The sequence below is a fragment of the Calonectris borealis genome, chromosome 25 (genome assembly GCF_964195595.1).
Source record: "Calonectris borealis chromosome 25, bCalBor7.hap1.2, whole genome shotgun sequence".
Taxonomy (NCBI): domain Eukaryota; kingdom Metazoa; phylum Chordata; class Aves; order Procellariiformes; family Procellariidae; genus Calonectris; species Calonectris borealis.
This window is the reverse complement of record NC_134336.1, coordinates 4680454-4699365: the sequence shown is the minus strand read 5'-3', so window position 1 is coordinate 4699365 and position 18912 is coordinate 4680454. Positions and strand designations below refer to the sequence as shown.

At 59.7% G+C, this 18912-nt stretch overlaps 1 protein-coding gene across 1 annotated transcript in view; it reads left to right on the top strand.

Moving 5' to 3' along the window:
* Nucleotides 1–18912, top strand: part of SLC9A1 (solute carrier family 9 member A1) — a 31339-nt gene extending 12427 nt beyond the window's left edge. Inside the window, 11 exon segments of the mRNA XM_075173535.1 lie at nt 9786–10246; nt 12148–12398; nt 12862–13079; nt 13439–13641; nt 13908–13997; nt 14370–14440; nt 14900–15073; nt 15199–15313; nt 15724–15825; nt 16146–16218; nt 17040–18912. Of these exon segments, the coding sequence (XP_075029636.1) occupies nt 9786–10246; nt 12148–12398; nt 12862–13079; nt 13439–13641; nt 13908–13997; nt 14370–14440; nt 14900–15073; nt 15199–15313; nt 15724–15825; nt 16146–16218; nt 17040–17362 (2081 nt within the window). The 3' untranslated portion in view covers nt 17363–18912.

Genomic DNA, 18912 nt, shown 5'->3' with positions numbered 1-18912 from the left:
GTTTGGCACCCCTGCATCCCTTTGGAGCCAGGCGATGCCTGCCACGGCTGGTTACGGCCCTCCGTGGAGCTGGCAGCCCTGGGGGGGCTGAGCAGGCGGTCCCAGGGGAAGGCAAGGTGAGGATTACAGGCACATTCCTACATGATGTTGCTGCAGGCACTAAGTTACCAGAAGAGGCTTGCCCCTTGCCCTGCCGTGGCTATTGCTGCTAGTGCGGGGGCTCGTGGGCAGCGTAGCTCAGCTCCTCGCCCTCTGCGCTCCCAGCTGTGCCGTGGCAGCAGCCGGCGCGGGGTGGGGAGGAGCGGTACCCGCCTGCTCACCCTCCCCTCCGTGCCCTGCCATCACGGCTGGTTTGACAGCATGCCGGACCCGTTCCCATTATCACCAGTGCCCATGGCCGTTGCTTATCCTAGCAGCTAAAATGCATGAAATGGCTCTAAATAACTGCTCTCTGAAGGGCTCCAGGCATGAAATAGCCCAGCCTTGCACCCCAGCTCTGAACTGTCCTCGCCTTGGCCCCTTGACTTCGCAGAGTGCCAGACCAGCATGGCTCCTGCTGATGTCCTGGCATCCATCCCCCGAGTGCACGGGGCATGGGGAGCTCTCAGCATCCTCCGGAGGAGGAAGGCTCTGGCTGCAGCTTATTCTCTGTTTATCCTGTTCTGGGGTGTGGGCTTTGCTCTCCGAAGGTCCCCAGGGGACAGTGAGATCTGGGAAAGGCAAGTGCGTGTCTGCTCTTCAGCTGCCTCGGGGGTGCAGGGTGTCTAGACTTGTCTCCTCTCCCATCGGAGGATTTGTTCGGGGTGCGCCAGTGGGAACTGGCTGCAAACTGTGCAACTGGGAAACTGTCAGACATCGCAGCCCTGCTGCAACCCCGCCGCCAGCCCCTCCTGGCAAGAGAGATGCAGAGAAGCCGTCTGCCCTTTGCCTGGGTTGAAGGGCTCTTCCCTTCTGTGATGCTGCACTAGCGGGACCGCCTGCTTTTGCTAACGTGGCTGTACTTCAAGGCCTTGACCAAGCCGGTTTGCACGAGTCCTTGCAAGGTCTGCAAGGGCCAGGCCGGTGCAAGTTATCAGTTGCTGTGGCTGACTGGGCTAAGCTGCAGCACGCTGGTACCTGACAGTGTCTGCTTTTTGTTCTGCAGCTTTCAGGTTTTGACTCATTCGTGGGTTGGCCCGATGCTATCAACGCTGTTCTTATCTTCTGCAAAGCAGGCAGGGTCCAGGCAGGTCACCTTCTCATGCACGCTTGCCTCGCCGTAGGCGTTAGGGCTGAATACACGAGATGGAGTGAGCCGGAGGCTGTACCAGGCGACTCTCGGTCTCCTATCGCAGGAAACTCTTTCCAGTTGCCCCCGGTTTGTTTGCCCTGGGGAAAAGAGGGAAAACAAGGGGCAATTCAGCGGCTGCAAGGTGCTACCCAGCTGTTTGAGCGAGGTCTGTAGGCAAGGGGGACGATAACGTCACGCCGAGAGAAAACAAAACCGTACCTTCGGCAACTAGCAACGGGTTTTAACGGCTGTTGACTGCGGTGACGCGACTTGTAGGGATGTTGGGTGCACTGAGGTCCGGGAGTTGGCCACCATCACAGCCGGGCTGCGCTGGGCACCTTGTGTTAGGGTGGACAGACCCTGCGGGGACCCAGCCTGGGTGCAGTGGGGCCAGCGGCGGTGGCTTCGGTGGGTCTGAGCTGGCAGAGCTCTGCGGTGCAGCACGGGGCTTCATCTCCCTACTCGCCTGCATCCCTGCTTAAAGCAGACAAAATGGTTGTACTCCATCCCCATTTCTTGTAGACTGAAAAGGTCTGGAGGCTGCAACGCAGTGCTGGATGCTGGTGGATTTTAACCTGAGTTAAAAGCGTCAGGCTGGTCACAGCCCCCTGCCCGCGGGTGGCTGGGGTGCAGAAGAGTGATCCCCGAAATTAGGGCTGGATGTCTTGCTTTTCCCTTCTCTCCCTGTGCTTGCTTTGCTCGCCAAGCCTGTGGTGAGGTTTGGGTGGGTGCCGGCTGTGTGGCCCCTGTGTGGTATCTGCATTAACTCAGTGAGTCACAAAAAGCAGTATAAATTAATTACCTTCCTGGTTCTTGGCTTTTCTTTGTAATTAGCGACAAGAAAATAATGAGGCTTGAATGAAACATTTGGTTTGATCTGGAAGAAATTGTTTTGCCTAGGAGCTCTTTCTGTACCTGTATCTTTTTTTTTTTTTAAAAAAAAGTCAACTTCTAAACACAAAATGTCATTTTGGAGTGGAAAATCCAAGCTTTTCCATTCTGGCCATTGAGGCGTCTCTTAAAGGGTGCCCCAAGCAACCCAAATTACTGAAACCAGCCCAAAGAGAGCTGCAGGAGAGCACTCGGGAGACCCGGATCTGCATTAAAACCCTGCTCTGTGGTGAAGCAGAAAAGGCTTTGGCAAAGCCGAGGGGCTGTTTGTTTCCCACCGACCTGCGGCGGGGCCCCGCGCGTGCCGTCCCGGCGGAGCGGCTGCCGGAGCGCGCGTTGGTGCTCGGTAGGGCTGAAGGTTCAGGGCAGGTGGTGACGTTGGAGCTTGCGAGATGCAATGGATGTAATTTAAGTATCATGGTTTTACCTCCTCCCCTTGCAGGGTGACACGAGCTGTGGCTTTGCTCTATTTTTAGGTGTAAATCACCAGCTATTTAATTCCTTTCTAGCAAGTTAAATTTTCATCCCTCTCCCTCGAGACTTCCCCATTACATCTGGTAGCCGTGCCGGTGCCAGGCACATACCAGCCCTCTCTCCGTGCCCTTCCCCTGGCTCCTCGCTCCCTGTCTTTGCAGGCAGGTCGATGGATCCGGATCCATTTTACGAGGGAGGCTGCAGAGCAGGGCTGAGACACGCTCCCAGCAGCTACGAGACATCCCATGAGGGTTGTGCTGGAGGCCACCAGCAATCAGCAAAGCTTGGCAGATCTTTGGGCAGCTGCAGCAGCAGCCCTTGGTCGGGCGGGGAAAGAGAGAAATCCAGTGCCTTTTTTGGGAGGAAAGGGGATAAATAAAGAGAAATCCAGGCAAAATCTGGGAGCCTGAGATGGGTTTTCCCCCAGGAGCCGATTGCAAAACGTGGACGCGGTGGGGTCGGGAGCAGAGCGCAGCCGGATTCCCAGCCAGCCTCCTGCTGCGGGACAGATGTCTGGCGGGGCAGCATCCCCTCGGCACGTCCGGCACGGACCCCGGCGGACCCGGGGACGAGGAGGGCCTGCGGAGAGGGAGGGAGCATGGTGCCTCGCCAGCACGAGGGATCTGGTTTAGGAAACCCTTGGCTGATAAAGCCGGAGCTAATGAGATATCGGCATGGCAGGAGAGCTGGCAGCAGGGATTTCTATTCCTGCAGGGCTTTAACCCTGCCTGGGGCTTAACCCCACATCCTTGACCCTTTACCACCCCAAAATACAGAGCTTGAAAGCCAGGTCAGGGTGGTCTCGGTGCTTTGCAGACCCTGGAGCCCAGCCCCAGCCCTCCTCCCCGCCCCGCTGTTTCTTCTGAGCAGAGAAAAAAGAAGGGAATGGTGCTGGGTAATGGCTTTGCAGATGACTAGTCCCCGTGGCTGGTGACACATCAGTGACTTTGTGGCTCATCCAGCAAAGAATCCACGTGTCAGGGCTCTCAGTGGTCCCCGTGTCCCACAGGAGCGTGGGAAGGTGCCTGCACCTTCCTGCATCCCTCACCACCGGGTCGATGGGTTTGCTGATGACGCAGGGCTGCTGCATCTCTGTAGAGCCCACCCGGACCCTGCCAGCCTGGTGTCCTAAAGGGTTAAAGTGGCCTTTGGAGGGACCCTGGTGCTGCTGAGACACGTGTGTCTCCTCCAGCCTGTGCTCTCTGCAGTGTCCTTCAGAAGGGCAGCCCTTCTGAGCATGCCTGCTCCCCCTCGCCGCCTCCTTTCCAACCCCGTGCCTTCTCCTGGGGCTTTTCCAGCACCGCAGCGCGCTCAGCATCCAAGCCGTGCCGGTGCTCTGTCCCACCCTGCAGCCCAAACAAGCACCCATGGGTCCCCAGGGCTGCAGCGAGCATCACCCGGGGGGGCTTCACCACCCCCTCGCCCAGACAAACTCCTCATCTACCTCCTTTCAGAAAAAAATCATCCAGGGGGTGGAAGAGCTGTCTAATCCCCAGTTAATAATTGTGTAATTTCTCTCTCGGGGCTGCTGCCTGCCTGCCGGAGCCTGCAGCTGCTCTAATAAACTTCTGAAGCCTGGGAGGATGGGGTGTTTTTGTAACCGTTCTCATTTCTTGTGCCTCCTCTTAGCTAACAGGCATCTTCCTGGAAGCAGCCTGGCTTTCCCGCAATGCTCCCGTGCGTGGGCGCTCGGGAAGCCGGGGTGAAGCCGCAGGAGCATCCCGCTTAACCGTGAACGTGCCGAGCCCTCCCAGCCATGCCGCGTGCTCCCTTCCCTCCTTCCTCCCCGTTTACCGGGCTCTGACTCAAACGCCGACCAAGCCGAGTGTCTGACGTGGGTTTTCTTCCCTCCTCCTTCGTATTTCTTTTCCTCCTGTGAAAGGAGGGGACGTTAACCCCAGCCAAATTCAACCTGCAGCTCTGGGAGGATGGGATGGCTGATGGCAATCCCATCTGCAGGGACTGGCTCCTGGGGACGAGCGTGCGGTGGCTCTGGGAGCCAGGGGGACCCCATAGTGCTTGTCCCCAGGGCTGTCACGCTCTCTCGTGGTGCAGGCTGCCTCTGGCATCGGTATTATATATATATATATTAAATTTTAAATTTTATTTTGTTTTATTCTTCATTTATCGCCTCTGAACACCAGTATTTCTTAGGACCATGGGGATTGCTCTTACAGCTCCAACTCCAGCAATGTCCCCGCGGTGGAAGCCAGGGTGGGAGATGTGGATGTCTCCCAGACCTGGCCTGGAGCAGGGAGGTACGTGAAGGCTTCGCCTCCTTTCTTTCACCATAAGTGTTCTTTTGAAGTGTTTGATTAAAATGTTCTTTCCGCACTGCTTTGAGAGAGGTCTTTAAAATTAGGGGAGCGCTGCCAGAGCTGTGACTAAGCCTGACCTGGGGTCCCATGCCATATGGAGCGGTATTGCAGCAGCCGGGGTGATGAGAAGCGAGAGAAGTCCTGCATGGGTGGGACAGGGAAATGCCGTCAGGCGGGGAGGGAGGGGACCTTACGGATGCTGTAGGACACGGCGCCTGTGGTCCTCGGGGCTTTCTGCTGTGCGATGAGGCTGGGCTGAGCAAAGGGGACGTTCCCTGCTCTCTTTTGCAGTAGGTTCCCAGCACCGGAGCTGCCTCAAGAGCTTCTGTTGGTTTGAGAGCGGCAAATCATCCCCTTCTGGCCTTGAGAGAGGGTTTCTGAATTGCTGTGAGCAGCTCGGGGCATGGAGATCGCCTCTATTTTAATGCTAATTTTTAGCATTATCCCTCAGGCAAATGCTCCTGTGGGACCCGGCTCATTTTGACAGCAGTGCTCCCCTGGGGTGGGGATGCTGGGTCTGGATTGGGTGCCCAGCACCCTTCCCTCCGTGTCCCTTCCCTCCGTATCCCTTCAGGCTCTTTGTGCCCAGGCTGAGGATGGAAGCAGATCAGATATGGTGGGTTTTGAGTCATTAGGCAGCGAAGAAGCGGATGCTGCTTATATAATGCCAGGCACAGCATCCGCCCCGTGCGCCGGGGCTGCGGTAACCCAGATACAGCCGAGGAAGGAAAAAACCACACGTAGGTCGGAGTCTCTCCCAAGCTGTTTGGTCAGGAGTAAATATTTACATGGCACTGCATCCGCCCGCAGCCAGGCCTTGGGAAAAGCAGCCCGGCTCCCCCTTGGTAGGATGGGGATGAACCTTTAGCAGCTGAAATGGGAACCCTCGCGTTTGCTAGGGCGAGGACCGGCCCTTACAAAGTCTGGAGACCGAAGGCTGCTCACCGTGCTGGGGCCGTGCTCGGGCGTCTTCGTTCAGCTTCCAGAGCCTCCAAAATACAGGCCTGCTTTATGCACCTAGGGGAAAACTAATCTGCCTTGCTGCACAATCCAACAGACACCGGTGGTTCTTGCCACCGCTGAAGTTAGTGGAGGAAAATTCCTGATGTTGCCCTCGATTGCCTGCACTTGGGTAGAAACGGCCCCGTGCAAATCTGCTGACACCAAAATGAAGATAACTCGTGTTCGGAAGCTGCAGAGCGAACTTTTGCAGCACGAGCATCGCCTTGCAATAGCTTTCCTTGCCCAAAATCTCTTTAATTTGAAGGATGGTGATTTCCTCTTGTTCTTCAAGTGCTTAGACTGCGGTTAAAACTGGAAAGCCAGTCCCCAGCTCCTTTCTGCCCTAACCCGAGGAAGAGCTGACCACCAGCGGAGCGATCCCCGTGTTCGCCTTGCTGGGCACCTAAGCCGGGGTGCGTGATGTGGGCAAGGAACCGTTTTAATAGGAACGATTAACTTCTGGATTTCCTTTTCCTTGTTTGCTCAAGCTCTCGGGGTTGATGTTTACTCAACTGGTTTTGCTTTTAATAGTTTCGGTCGTGTTTGATGCCATTGATAGGGGAACTGCTCCCATGGAGTTTGTTTTCCAAAGGAAGAAACTTGGGTGACTGTGCGTGCCCCGTGCTGGTGATTTGGGGATCATGGGTTGCTCTCAGGGAAATGGGATCTCAGGGGACTTCCTTCCTGGTGGGGTTCAGGAAAACCAGCCGAAACCCAACGGGTGCTTCTCCACGGGAAAAGCTGTTCCATGTGCTCGCCTACCTGCTCCCGCGCATCCCTGCTCATCCTCCGGACGCGGATGTGCTGGAGACCGGCTGCCGTGTCCCCTCTGCTTCCGCATCACTTGTTTATTCAGGGTGTGCTGGCAGTGGCGTACCGGGAGTCTCGTACGCCGGGTGCAGGCGCTGCCTCTCCGGTAGTGCTCCTCGCTCCTTAGGGAAGCGCTTTCCGTGCAGCCGGCGCAGCCCTCCCAGCCAGCGGGTCCTCTCGGGTGCCGGCTTCTGCCCTTCTACTGCGGCAAAAAGCACTTGCTGCTTAACAGAGGAAAAGCATTGGGGGTCTTGCTGTGCCCCCCCTGCCGCCCGGCTCGTCCCGGGTTTGCGTGGGCGGCAGAGGATTTGCAGCACCCGCTGCGGTAGATGGGTCCCAGTTTGCAGCAGGGCCACCACAGCTGGGGACAGGCGGGTGGCAGCAGTAGGTACCCGGGCAGGCAAGCGGCACAGGCAACTGCTGTGCAAATAACCTTTTACAGGAACAGGAGCCTGGGGGGGTTATTAAGGCTTATTATTATTATTAAGGCCATTATTAAGACTTACTCCCCTTCCCAATGCCCCTGGATGTGCCCGTGGCTGAGCATCCTTGGCTCCCGGCATCCTCGCTCCCCAGGGTCCTGCTGCAGCCTTCCTCTTCCTCCGGGAGAGAAATTCAGGTGCACAGCTGGGATGGGGCTGGTTCGCCCCTGCCTGGCATCACCCCCGCAGCGAGAGTGTTTCTTCCCACTAATCACCCCCACCCCGAAGCAGGATGCCAGCCCGGCACTCGGAGCAGGATCCCAGCAGGATCCCAGCAACAGATTGGTACCGATGAGCTTTCGAGTGCTCTAAAAATACTGAGCGGAGAAAACGGGGAGCGAAAAATGGCTGAGATTCAGCGAAATCAAAGGCATAATTAACATGCAGCCCATGTGAGTGTATTTTTAGGGCCCTACAAAAAGGCTCTAAAACATTGAATTCACATCAGCACGCGAATGTTCCAGTTTAATGGGATCCTGGGGCCTGTGGGGAAGAAGTGAGAGATGCTTAATTGTCAGTGTTTGTGTTTTATTCATGATTGAACATACTTAGCAAGCGAAAACTGATTTGCTGCGGGCTTCTCGCTGCTTGTGTGGCTTTAAATCTTATTCCGGCCAGGGCTGGCATATGCTGAGACGGGCAATTGCCCGGTGTGCTGGAAGGGCCGGTTATTCCCGGTGTTTGCATGAGCTGTGCTTGGAAAAGGGATTATCGCCTCCGCTCCCATGGGGAGCTCCCTGCCAGGGCTGCCTTGGGGTGCTCAGCGCTTGCTTGGGCTCCGGTGGGGGATCGGAGACAGAAGAAAAATCCCATGGGGGTAAATCAGGAACCGCATCCAGCCCGGGAGGTCCCTGAATCCAGGTGGCCGGACACTGGGAGAGCGTTGGGAGAAGGCTCGGGTGCTTCCCGTCTCCTCCCGGCTTCCCCTCGTGCCCGAACCCGGGAGCGGTTTGCTCAGAGATCGGTGCTGCGGCAAAGCCAAGGTAGAAACCAGACTCCTTTCCACATCGCTCCGGTGCCCAAGACCTGCCGGAGCCATCCAGGCTCTGCCGAAACGGCGCGACCGGACTGCAGGGAGCCTTAGGTGTCATGAATCCTCCGGCCTCTGCGGTGCCGGGCTCGCCCACACCGGAGGCAGTGCCTGTGGCTCAGGTAGCAATTTGAGGTCTAATCCTGCCCTCGGGGACCTGTGCGTGACCGTGGCTGTGGTCGGTAGCTGACTCACTGCCCGTCCTTAGGGAGGGATTGTGGAAGCAGCTGCTTTTCCCATCGGAGCCGCATTCGTGCGGTGCCTTCCCCGCTCAGCTGTGCAGGTGGAGGAGGGATGAGCTGGCACCGCAGCGCAGATGTGGTCCCTGCAGGCTCGGCAGCGGGGGGGGGACAGGGGGGCTCATCGCAGCTCCGGATCGTCAGCGGGATGGTGGCTCGTTAGGGAGGAGATTTTTTTTAATCTGTTGTGAAATGATGTGCAGATGGCACAGCCGCCCGGCCGGAAGGAACGGAGGAACATGGGATGCCAAGGCAGGGTTCCTTATTTTAAACCGCTTCCCTTGCCAGGGAACAAATGTGCCTCACTTCAAAATAATAATTATAAAGCCTGGGAGAGGATCCAGGGAACCCAAAATCCTTCTGTGGGTATCGGTGCGTTGGCTGAAGCGCTGCTTCGGTTGGCATCGTGCTGCCTGCCCGACCCGGCAGGCAGATGCCCGCGTTGCCGTGGGGTCTTTGGTGGATGGATGTCGTCCCAGGGGGTCAAGGCTGGCTCGGAGACCTGCGGTTGGGGTCGTGCTGTCATTTAAAAAGGGGAAAACTTGTTCCCTCTTACCTTGCACCCCAGGGAACAGCCCTGCACCGCGAGGATACGTCCTGTCCCCGCTCCGTGCCCGGGAGCGTCCCTGCCTGCAGGGGACGCAGGCGTTGCTGCAACCGGCCTTAGAAAACCTCCCAGCTCGTTCCTGAAGCTGCAGGAGGGGGAATAAGGACCCGCTCAAACCCACCGAGCACCAGCTCCCCTCCCCGTCCCCTGCGTCGGGGACACCCGGGGACGGGCGCTGCGCTGCTGCCTCCTGCCAGAGCCTGGCACGCTGGGTGTGACGGGGGGTCAATGCCAGCGCCTACGTGCGCTCGGAGTTAGTAGCCGCGATGGGAAGAGTTGGAGCCAGCGACAGCTTGTGTTGTGAGAACTGCCTGTGCCGCAGACGGCTGTCGCGGGGGTCTGGGGGTCCCCTCAGAGACCCCAGGGTGCCCAGAGGGCGGCTGCCGCCTGTTAAACTGGGACTCGCTGTTATTTTCTGGCCTGAGATCAAGCAGTGCCGGGGCGTGTGGGCCTGGTGAAGCTGCGCTTTCCACTTTACAGCTTGGGAGCATGGGGAAGAAGGAGGTTAGAAGGGGAAACTGAGGCACACAAAGAGTAAAGGATCCTGAAGAGTGCAGGGAGGGCTGGGAAGTGGTCCCCGACTCCCGCAGGGGTGTCCTCCTGCAGAGAGCATCCTCCAGTCGTGTAGCCAACGTGTCTTGCTCTGTCCTCCTCCTCTCCAGGATTCCACGTGATCCCCTCGGTGTCCAACATCGTTCCCGAGAGCTGCCTGCTCATCGTGGTGGGCCTTTTGGTTGGGGGGCTCATCAAAGGGGTGGGTGAAAAGCCCCCCATCCTCAAGTCGGACATCTTCTTCCTCTTCCTCCTTCCACCCATCATCTTGGATGCCGGTTATTTCCTCCCTTTGCGCCAATTCACCGAGAACCTGGGCACCATCCTCATCTTCGCCGTGGTGGGGACGCTCTGGAACGCCTTCTTCTTGGGTGGCCTGATGTACGCCGTGTGCCAGCTCGGCGGCCCCGGCCTGAACCACATCGGCCTCCTGGCCAACCTGCTCTTCGGCAGCATCATCTCGGCCGTTGACCCGGTGGCCGTGTTGGCCGTCTTTGAGGAGATCCACATCAACGAGCTGCTCCACATTTTGGTCTTCGGGGAATCCCTTCTGAACGATGCCGTCACGGTTGTAAGTGGATGAGGGGGATGACCCAAGGGGATGGGCTTCTCTTCGGTGGAGCGTCTCTGGGTGGTGGCACCAGGATGGGCAGCTGTCAGTCAAGCCCTGCGGGCAGAACCGTAGACTGGGCCATTGCAAGTTGCCAGGTGCCTCCTGCCAGCTGAGCTGCGGCAGCTCCGCTTGCTCCTAACCTTTTGCAGGTGCAAAGCTAAATATAGCGGCTTAAAACACCGCAGAGGTGGGTTAAGGTGAAGCGTTTTACTTGGTGGTTTGGGGAGGCCGAGAGCACATCGCCAGCCAGCTACCACCTCTCGGTGAAGAGCCGGACTGTGCCTGGTGCCTTGCTCTCCTGGGAATCTGCTCTCCTGGGTGAAATTTTTTACAATGAGGGTGCTGAAACGCTGGCAGAGGTTGCCCAGAGAGGTGGTAGATGCCCCATCCCTGGAAACATTCAAGGTCAGGTTGGACGGGGCTCTGAGCAACCTGATCTGGTTGAAGATGTCCCTGCTCCTTGCAGTTGGACTAGGTGGCCTTTAAAGGTCCCTTCCAACCCAAACTATTCTATGATTCTATGAAATGGCTGCCTGCTGCCGTGCTCACGCCTGTCCTCCCAGGGAAGCAGGAGCGCGGAGGGGCTGGCGCTGGGTCGGGCGGCTGCTGCTCCCTCCTGTCCTTCCTCGTGGTCCCTGCTGTGGTCTTCCTTGCTGTCCCCCAGCTGTAGCACACCGAGGAGGTGTGAGGGCCGGACACGGCCAGCCGTAGAGCTGTGGGGGCTGCAGCCTGGCTGGCGTCCCGCCTGGGTCACCCCTCAACCCCAATCTTTTGAGCAGCAGCTTTGCAGGGACCTTTGGGAAGTTCGGGGACCAGGCCACCCCACTCTGGGGCCGTGCCGTTTCCAAAGGACTTCTGTGTCCAGGTGCTGGCTTGGCCGTTGGCGCGGCATCCTCCTCTGCAGAGCTGACCTCTAAATTTACTTCTAACCCACTGCTTTTTCCTGGCTCTTCTCCCATATCCCAGCTGTCCGCTTCGGAGCTGGCTGCTCAGCGTGCTGCTGACGGGGAACATACTGTCCCACCACAGGGCTTTTCCCAGGCGCTTCACTTTTGGCCGGAGGGGCTCCCTGCAGGGTCTGTGTCCCCGCTCCCATCCCTAGGGAATGCTTTTGCCTTCTGCTGTCACGTCTGTCCCTGCCAACGTCCCAGGACGCGGCCCTGGCAGGGAGGAGCTGGCACCTCACCCTCTCTCTGCTTGCAAGCGCTGCCATCCCTGCGGGATGCCCTGAAGCCCATTTCCCATCCTGACACGGCTGTGCCAGCTTCTGCTTTAAAATCCCTCCAGTAAACGTGTCTGGGGATGGGGGAAGGTGATGCAGCCCGGGGTGGGCTCCTCTTCAAGGTTGCCCTTTTGGCTACAAAATGGTGTAAGGGTTCGGGTTGTTCTCCGGGCTGAGGAGGGCAGATGTTGGCTTTTCTCTCCATGTCGGGTGTCCCCCAGCCTGGATCTGTCCTGACCTGCTCGTTGGGAAGCAGGAACAGTCTCTGGCTGGTTCAGACCTTGACCAAAGCCCCTCCTCGGACAGCAGTTGGGGCTGTGTTGCAGAGCAGAGCTGTCCCAGACACATCTCCCATGGCACCATGCCCCTGCGAGCCACGGAGGACGGGGAACGGGTCTCTACGGGTCTGTGTCTCAGACAGCAAAGCCTCACCAGCTTTTTTTGGCATGAGGCTTGGTCAAGCACAGGACCCAGCTCAGGGTCACCAAGCACCGGCACACCTCATCCCAGGTGTGCGGCGCTGGGTACCTGCCTGGCTCCCTTTGCTGCTGCTCTGCCAAGGAAGGTCCCCAGCAGGTCTCCTCCGAGGTGAGGCCACTGGGGCAGTTTGAACCCCCCTCTTCTTTCTCCCTCCTAGGTCCTCTACCACCTCTTTGAGGAGTTTGCCAACTTCGAGCAGGTGACCATTATCGATATCATCCTCGGCTTCCTCAGCTTCTTCGTGGTGTCGCTGGGCGGTGTCTTCGTGGGCGTCATTTATGGGGTGATCGCTGCCTTCACGTCCCGCTTCACCTCCCACATCCGAGTCATCGAGCCCCTCTTCGTCTTCCTCTACAGCTACATGGCGTATCTCTCTGCGGAGCTCTTCCACCTCTCTGGCATCATGGCGTGAGTTGGCACGGGTGGGAATGAGATGCCCTCCTATCCCCAGGATTTACTCTGATGTAACCACAGCCCTCTGGCTGTCCCAGCATGGCCAGTAGTGTGTTTGGCCTGGGATATGCAGGAAGGCAGATGAGGGAAGTGACTCTCTTGAGTTGTCCCACAGATCCCGGGGCGCTGGCAGCCCGTTGCCCGTTCTCCTGGGCACACAGTAGCAGGCAGGGCCTGCTGAGCACTCAAGATGACATGGTCTTGTGCTGCCTGGCTCCAAGGCTCACTCCTGCCCTGCCAGGGGGAAGGAGGAACCTCGTGTTGCCTTCTCTGGAGGCCTTGAATAAATTGCTGGTGTCTCGCAAGCCCTGTCCTGCTCTGAGGTTTGGTATAAGAGCACAAAACGCTGCTGCAGGACCAGCGGTTGGGGCTGTCCCCATGTCCCCATGGCTGCTGACTGCCCCCACCTTGCCCCTAGGCTCATCGCCTCCGGCGTGGTCATGCGGCCTTATGTGGAAGCCAACATCTCCCACAAGTCCCACACCACCATCAAGTATTTCCTTAAGATGTGGAGCAGCGTGAGCGAGACCCTCATCTTCATCTTCCTGGGTGTCTCTACCGTGGCTGGCCACCACTACTGGAACTGGACCTTTGTCATCAGCACGCTGCTCTTCTGCCTCATCGCAAGAGTTTTAGGTGAGGTGTCGGTATGGTGGCAAAGTCCTTGGGGACAGTCCTGGGTGATGGGCAACTCTCAGGGCCATGAGGCCCAAGTTTGCCTTGCTGGGGAGACTGGAGTTGACTGGGTGGCACTGCTCCACCGTGGGCATCAGCCTTGCTGATTGTTGGCTTTGTGGGGAGATGGCGTTGAGGCCAAGTTTGTGCTAGGCGTGGGGTTGAAGATGGTGAGGGGTGTTGGGATGAGCGAGCAGGACAGCACCCACCATGGCCCCACTGCACTGGGCTGCAAGCTGGGCTCCTGGGGGGGTTCTTCTTCAGGGCTGGAGGGCATCCTGCACTGTCCGCTCACATGAGGCCCTGCCCCACTCCCCCAGGCGTCCTGGTCCTCACCTGGTTCATCAACAAGTTCCGAATTGTGAAGCTGACGCCAAAGGACCAGTTCATCATCGCCTACGGGGGCCTGCGGGGAGCCATCGCCTTCTCCCTCTGTTACCTCCTGGACTATAAGCATTTTGGCATGAGGGACATGTTCCTCACAGCCATCATCACGGTCATCTTCTTCACAGTCTTCGTGCAGGTTGGTGGCATGCAGGTGGTCACAGCGCAGTTTCGGAGGGAAAGGGGGTTATTCCATGAGCCTCGTGTGTGTGTGTGTGGACAGTGAGGAGCACGTCCCCAGCCTCCGTCCCTGATGCTGTCACTGTCCCCTTCTCCAAAAGCTCTTGAGGCTGCCAAGTGACACCGGCAGTGCAGAGCCCTGCCATGGTTTGGCTGTGCTGAACCCATCCTGCTCCCACCGGTGGGCCTTGAGGAGAGGTCTAACCCACCCTCCCCGTTCCCTAGGGCATGACCATCCGGCCCTTGGTGGACCTGCTGGCCGTGAAAAAGAAGCAAGAGACGAAACGCTCCATCAACGAAGAGATCCACACGCAGGTAACTCGCTGCGCTCGGCCGGCCCTTCCCGCACGCTTCTCTTCTCCGCCTTAGCCCTCTTCTCTCTCTGCTTCTGCCACCTCCACCGCTGTAACCAGGCGGGAGCTGCCCTTAAATCAGTGCCCAAGGTAAGGGGGGACGGAGCGAGGGCTCTCCCCCATCTGTATGGTCCAGTGCCCGCTCCACCCAGACCTTCCCAGCAGCAGCCCGGTTGTGTAGGACCGTGCTGCCCTCCTGAGGCCATCCTGGACCCACAGCTCTGATTTTGCACCCCCCGAGTGCCCTCACCCCTGTGTCAGTGAGGGTGTCGGGGCGGGGAGAGGGTGGGCAACAACCCTGCGAGCTGCCTACGCCTCGGACCTTCTCTTCCAGTTCTTGGATCACCTTCTGACGGGGATCGAGGATATCTGTGGTCACTACGGGCATCACCACTGGAAGGACAAGTGAGTGTGAAGGTTTGGTGACTCAGGGGACCTGTGGGGGAGATGGGGAAGGGTTTGAATCGTCACCTGGCAGGTTCTCCAGCCCTGGGTTGGATTTTTTTCCCCCGGGCTGTAACATCCACACGCACACTCCTCCCGATGAATTACGGCCCTGGGTCGGGTGCGAGTGGGGCTGCGGGGCTGCACCCCTTCACCACGCCACCCACGGCGTGCCCACAGCAGTGCGGGAGCTGCCGGGGGCTGGTCCCTGCCGGAGCTCAGGACCATCCGTTGTGGGTGGTGGGTGTTTCGGAGGCTGCCTGGCTCGGGAGGGAGTGGGGGAAGGTCTGGCCTGACCTGCTCTAGTGGGAACTGAACCATCTTCTGCTGGCCTGGGCCGGGGCCGGGGAGCTGGGAGTGGGTTCTGGGGCAGTGGGAGGTCTGATATATCGCTGCTCCTTCCCCCACGTCCTCGGGAAGGCTGAATCGCTTCAACAAGAAGTACGTGAAGAAGTGCCTGATTGCGGGGGAGCGGTCCAAGGAGCCCCAGCTCATCGCTTTCTATCACAAGATGGAGATGAAGCAGGCAATCGAGCTGGTGGAGAGTGGGGGCATAGGCAAGATCCCCTCTGCTGTCTCCACCGTCTCCATCCAGTGAGTTCCTCCCACGGGCCCCTGGCGTAGGCTGAGGGCTCCCTGCTAGTGGCCACAGGACCAGCAGCCGTTCGGTCCTGCTGTGACCATCGCAGCGTCACTCTGAATCCTGTCTGTCCACGCAGGAACATCAACCCCAAGACCCTCCCCGTGGAGCGCATCCTTCCGGCCCTCTCCAAGGACAAGGAGGAGGAGATCCGGAAAATCCTTCGCAACAACCTGCAGAAAACCAGGCAGAGGGTAAGGTGTCCCCTGGCACCGTGCGTGTCCCCTTTGCTTCCCTGGGGGTGGCCAGGACCAATTCCAACCAGAAGCCCTCAGGACCAGCTGGGCCCTTCACCCCCGGTGTCCCTGCCCTGCTGCCCCTTGTGTTCCTGGTCTGGCTCCAGGATGGTGCTGGGATGGTGCTGGGATAGAGCTGAGGGGGAGGCTGGCTCCGTCGGTGGCTGAGCCCAGCGTTGAAACCCTTGCTGGGCCAAGGTGGGTCAAGATCAGGCATCCCGTGGTAGCACACAAGGGACGAGCCTGGACGTGCTCTGCCCACTGGTGGCTGTTTTCATCCATCTCCAAGGGAAACGGAGCCGTGACCTTCCTTTGCCTTTCTGTGTGGTTTTTTTAACCCGTCTCCTTTTCTCGGGGCCTTTTCCCAGTTGCGATCCTACAACCGGCACACGCTTGTGGCCGACCCCTACGAGGAAGCCTGGAACCAGATGCTCCTGCGGAGGCAGAAGGCCCGGCAGCTGGAACAGAAGGTGTCAAGGGGACGCTGGAGCAGGGATGCTGCCGTGGGCTGGGGAGGACGGGGGGGCTTCCCAGCCTGGGAAGGACATCGGTGTCCTGCATGAGGTTCAGATGACAGTGGGTGACCCCAAGCCTTGGGGGTCCTCTGATCACCCCAGGCTCCGAGCCAGTCCTCGCAGCACGGCTGAGAGGATGCGTGCGCGTGTCCTCTGCATCCCGCTGCTGCTTCTCGCTCATCCCCGTGGCCTGGGGTCAATTCCCTGCTTCCCCTTCCCCGTTTACCCCGGCCACTCCCATACAGACGGTCCCTCACGCCGCCGTCCCATTCCAGATGAACAACTACCTGACGGTGCCGGCTCACAAGCTCGATTCGCCCACCATGTCCCGGGCTCGCATCGGCTCAGGTAGGTGGGACTGAGCTGCGGGGGGAAGCGCCGCTGCCGGCACCTCGCTGGGCATCGCCGGCGCTTCGGTGCTGAGGCACTCGGAGGTTGCGTTCTCCAGCAACCCCCTCAGCTCCTCTGCTGCTCTCTGGCCCCGATCGTCCCCGTCCCGCTCCCCTGCGTGCGATGCAGCCAAGCCCCAGGGCTTTGCTGTTCTCGAGCCCAAGCTCTGCCTGAGCAGAAGCACCCGGCTTGCTTCCCGGCACGGTTTCCATTAGGAATTGAGCTTGGCCGGTCGGTAGATGTGTCTGGAGCTCAGCTCGCTCCATCCACGCAGCCACATTTCTGGCCATGCCTCTCCCTGCCCTCTGCAGGGGAGAGGAGCAGGAGCGCTCAGCCCTGAGACCTGCCCCTGGACTCCCAGCTTCTCCAGCACACGTTTGCTCTGCCGTCTTTGGTTCCTCCTGGCCTGTGTGTCCTTCCCTGCTTTGGGGACAGTGTGACGGGGGGTGACGGGGGGTGACGCTGCTGCCGGCGCTTGCGGAGCCGGCGGTTAATCGGCAGAGGGCAGCTTCGCCCCTTGCAAACGGCGCAGTCCTGGGAAGCAGGGCTGGGCTGTCTGGAGCGGTTCCAGATGGGATGTGGAGATCAAAAAAAAAGGAATTAAACAGCAGATTTGGAAACTGGGGAGAGAATGAGCCCAGGCATCCCAGCCCCAAACATCTGGGATGCATTAGCTGGGCGTCCCTGAGACCCCCCCTTCCCTTCCCCGGGCTATCCTGACCCAGTTTGTTCCTGGTACCATGGGCCGGGCCCTGCCTGACCCCTCTCCGCCTCCCCAGACCCGCTGGCCTACGAACCCAAGGCGGACTCGGAGAATCTGCCCATCATCACCATCGACCCAGCCTCCCCGCAGTCCCCGGAATCCGTGGACCTGATGAACGAGGAGCCCAAGGGCTGCGGCGGCCTCCCGCCCTCGCCCGAGGAGGATGAGGAGGGGCTGGTGATGCGGGTGAAGGAGCCTTCCTCCCCGGGTACCGACGACGTCTTCACCCCGGGGACCGGCGACAGCCCCAGCAACCAGCGGATGCTGCGATGCCTGAGCGACCCGGGGCCTCGGCCGGAGCCGGAGGAGGGGGAACCCTTCATCCCCAAGGGGCAATAGCAGCTGACGCGTGAAGCCTCACGAGATGCTCCGTGCGGTTTCTCTCTCTCTTCATTTGTTCTTCTTTCTTTGCTCTCCTTTTTGGTTTCCTCTGTCACTACACACCGGGTTCGGGAAGGGGAGACCGTCCTGGATGGACTGGGATTGCCAGGACAGCTCTGCCCAGCAAGCCCTGGGCTGACCCCAAGAGCGGGGAAGGAGCCCCCGGATTGCGCCGGGCTCCTCGGCCGCCGTGGCCTGGGGGTGACGGACGATTTACAGCCCGGCACTGGGATTTGCAGGTGCCTCCCAGCCCCGGCGAGGCTTTCCCGGAGGCTGCCCACCCACTCAGGACCCGCGAGCGGCTCCTCAGGGTGGCTGTCGCTGGCACAGGGTGGGCTCTGGCCGGGGAGCTGGGGGTGTCGGGGGAGGCTGCCCCGCGGCACAGCTTGGCCTCTCCCCGGTTTGCGTTTTACCTCTCCCCTCGCCTCGCTCCGGAGCGGAGGGATGGGAAGATGGGAGCCAGGCTTTGTGCCGAGGCTGGCGCACCCACCACCTCCCCCAGCACCCTCCCAGGGACCTCGGCCTCATGCCGCTGCTCCCTGCCTTGGCCGCTTCCCCCGCGGGGCCGGCTGCCGCCCGGGAACCTCTCCTCCGGCCCCGCATTTCACGCCAGGTCTTGTTAAATAAATATCCTATAGCCATGCAAGGGGGGGAGCCGGGTCCCCCCTCGCTTTGAGTGGCCCCGCAAGCCCGGGCCTCTCCGTCCCTCCTGGAACCGCTACCTGTCACCCATCCCCGCAGGGACCCTCTGCCAGCCTCGGCCCCTCGCCCCGTGCCAGCGCGGCAGCGGCAGCGGCTGCTCCTTAACCAAAGACGGCGTCCGGGCTCCCCGGGCACGGGGATGGGGCATGCAGGGGGTTGCATTTGCATTATTTTTCTCTCCCTGCAATGGAGAGGAGCTGGGGAAGAGCCGGGGGCCGGCTCGTCCAGCGTGGGGACGCGTTGGGGACGGGAGGTTGGCGGGAGGGGGATGGCTGGGGGTATCGGGGGTCCTGAGTTTGGAAGGACCCGTCTTTCCCCAAGGCTTGGCTGGGAGGGAGCGCTGGGTGTTTGGGTGACTTGCAGCCTTCCCCCGGGGCTCTGGGTGTCCTTCATCGTGCTGGAGCGTGTCACCTCGTCCCCCACGTGCCACCCTTCGCCGTGGGTGGTGCCTCCCCCATGCCGCGGGGTGCTCGTCACCCCCTCCCCGGCGAGCCCGGGCTGCTTCCCCCTCCCCACGCCGTGCCTTGCCACGCATCGTCTCTGCCCCGCTGCCTTGGTGCGCACCCATCCCGCGCACCCACCCGCTCCACGTCCCAACCGGGACCCCGGGGGTCCGGCATCCGCGCAGCTTCGTCACGCCAGGGCGAGAGCCCACGTCGCTGCCTGCGCCTGCCTGCCTGCCCTGCTCTGTCACCAGGAGGAAAAAAGCAATGAAAATTCTCTTGTATAAAAAGGAAGAAAAAACACATGTAAAGAGAATCTTGGTTTTTATCATGGATATTCTAATAAATTAATGTTAATTTTTA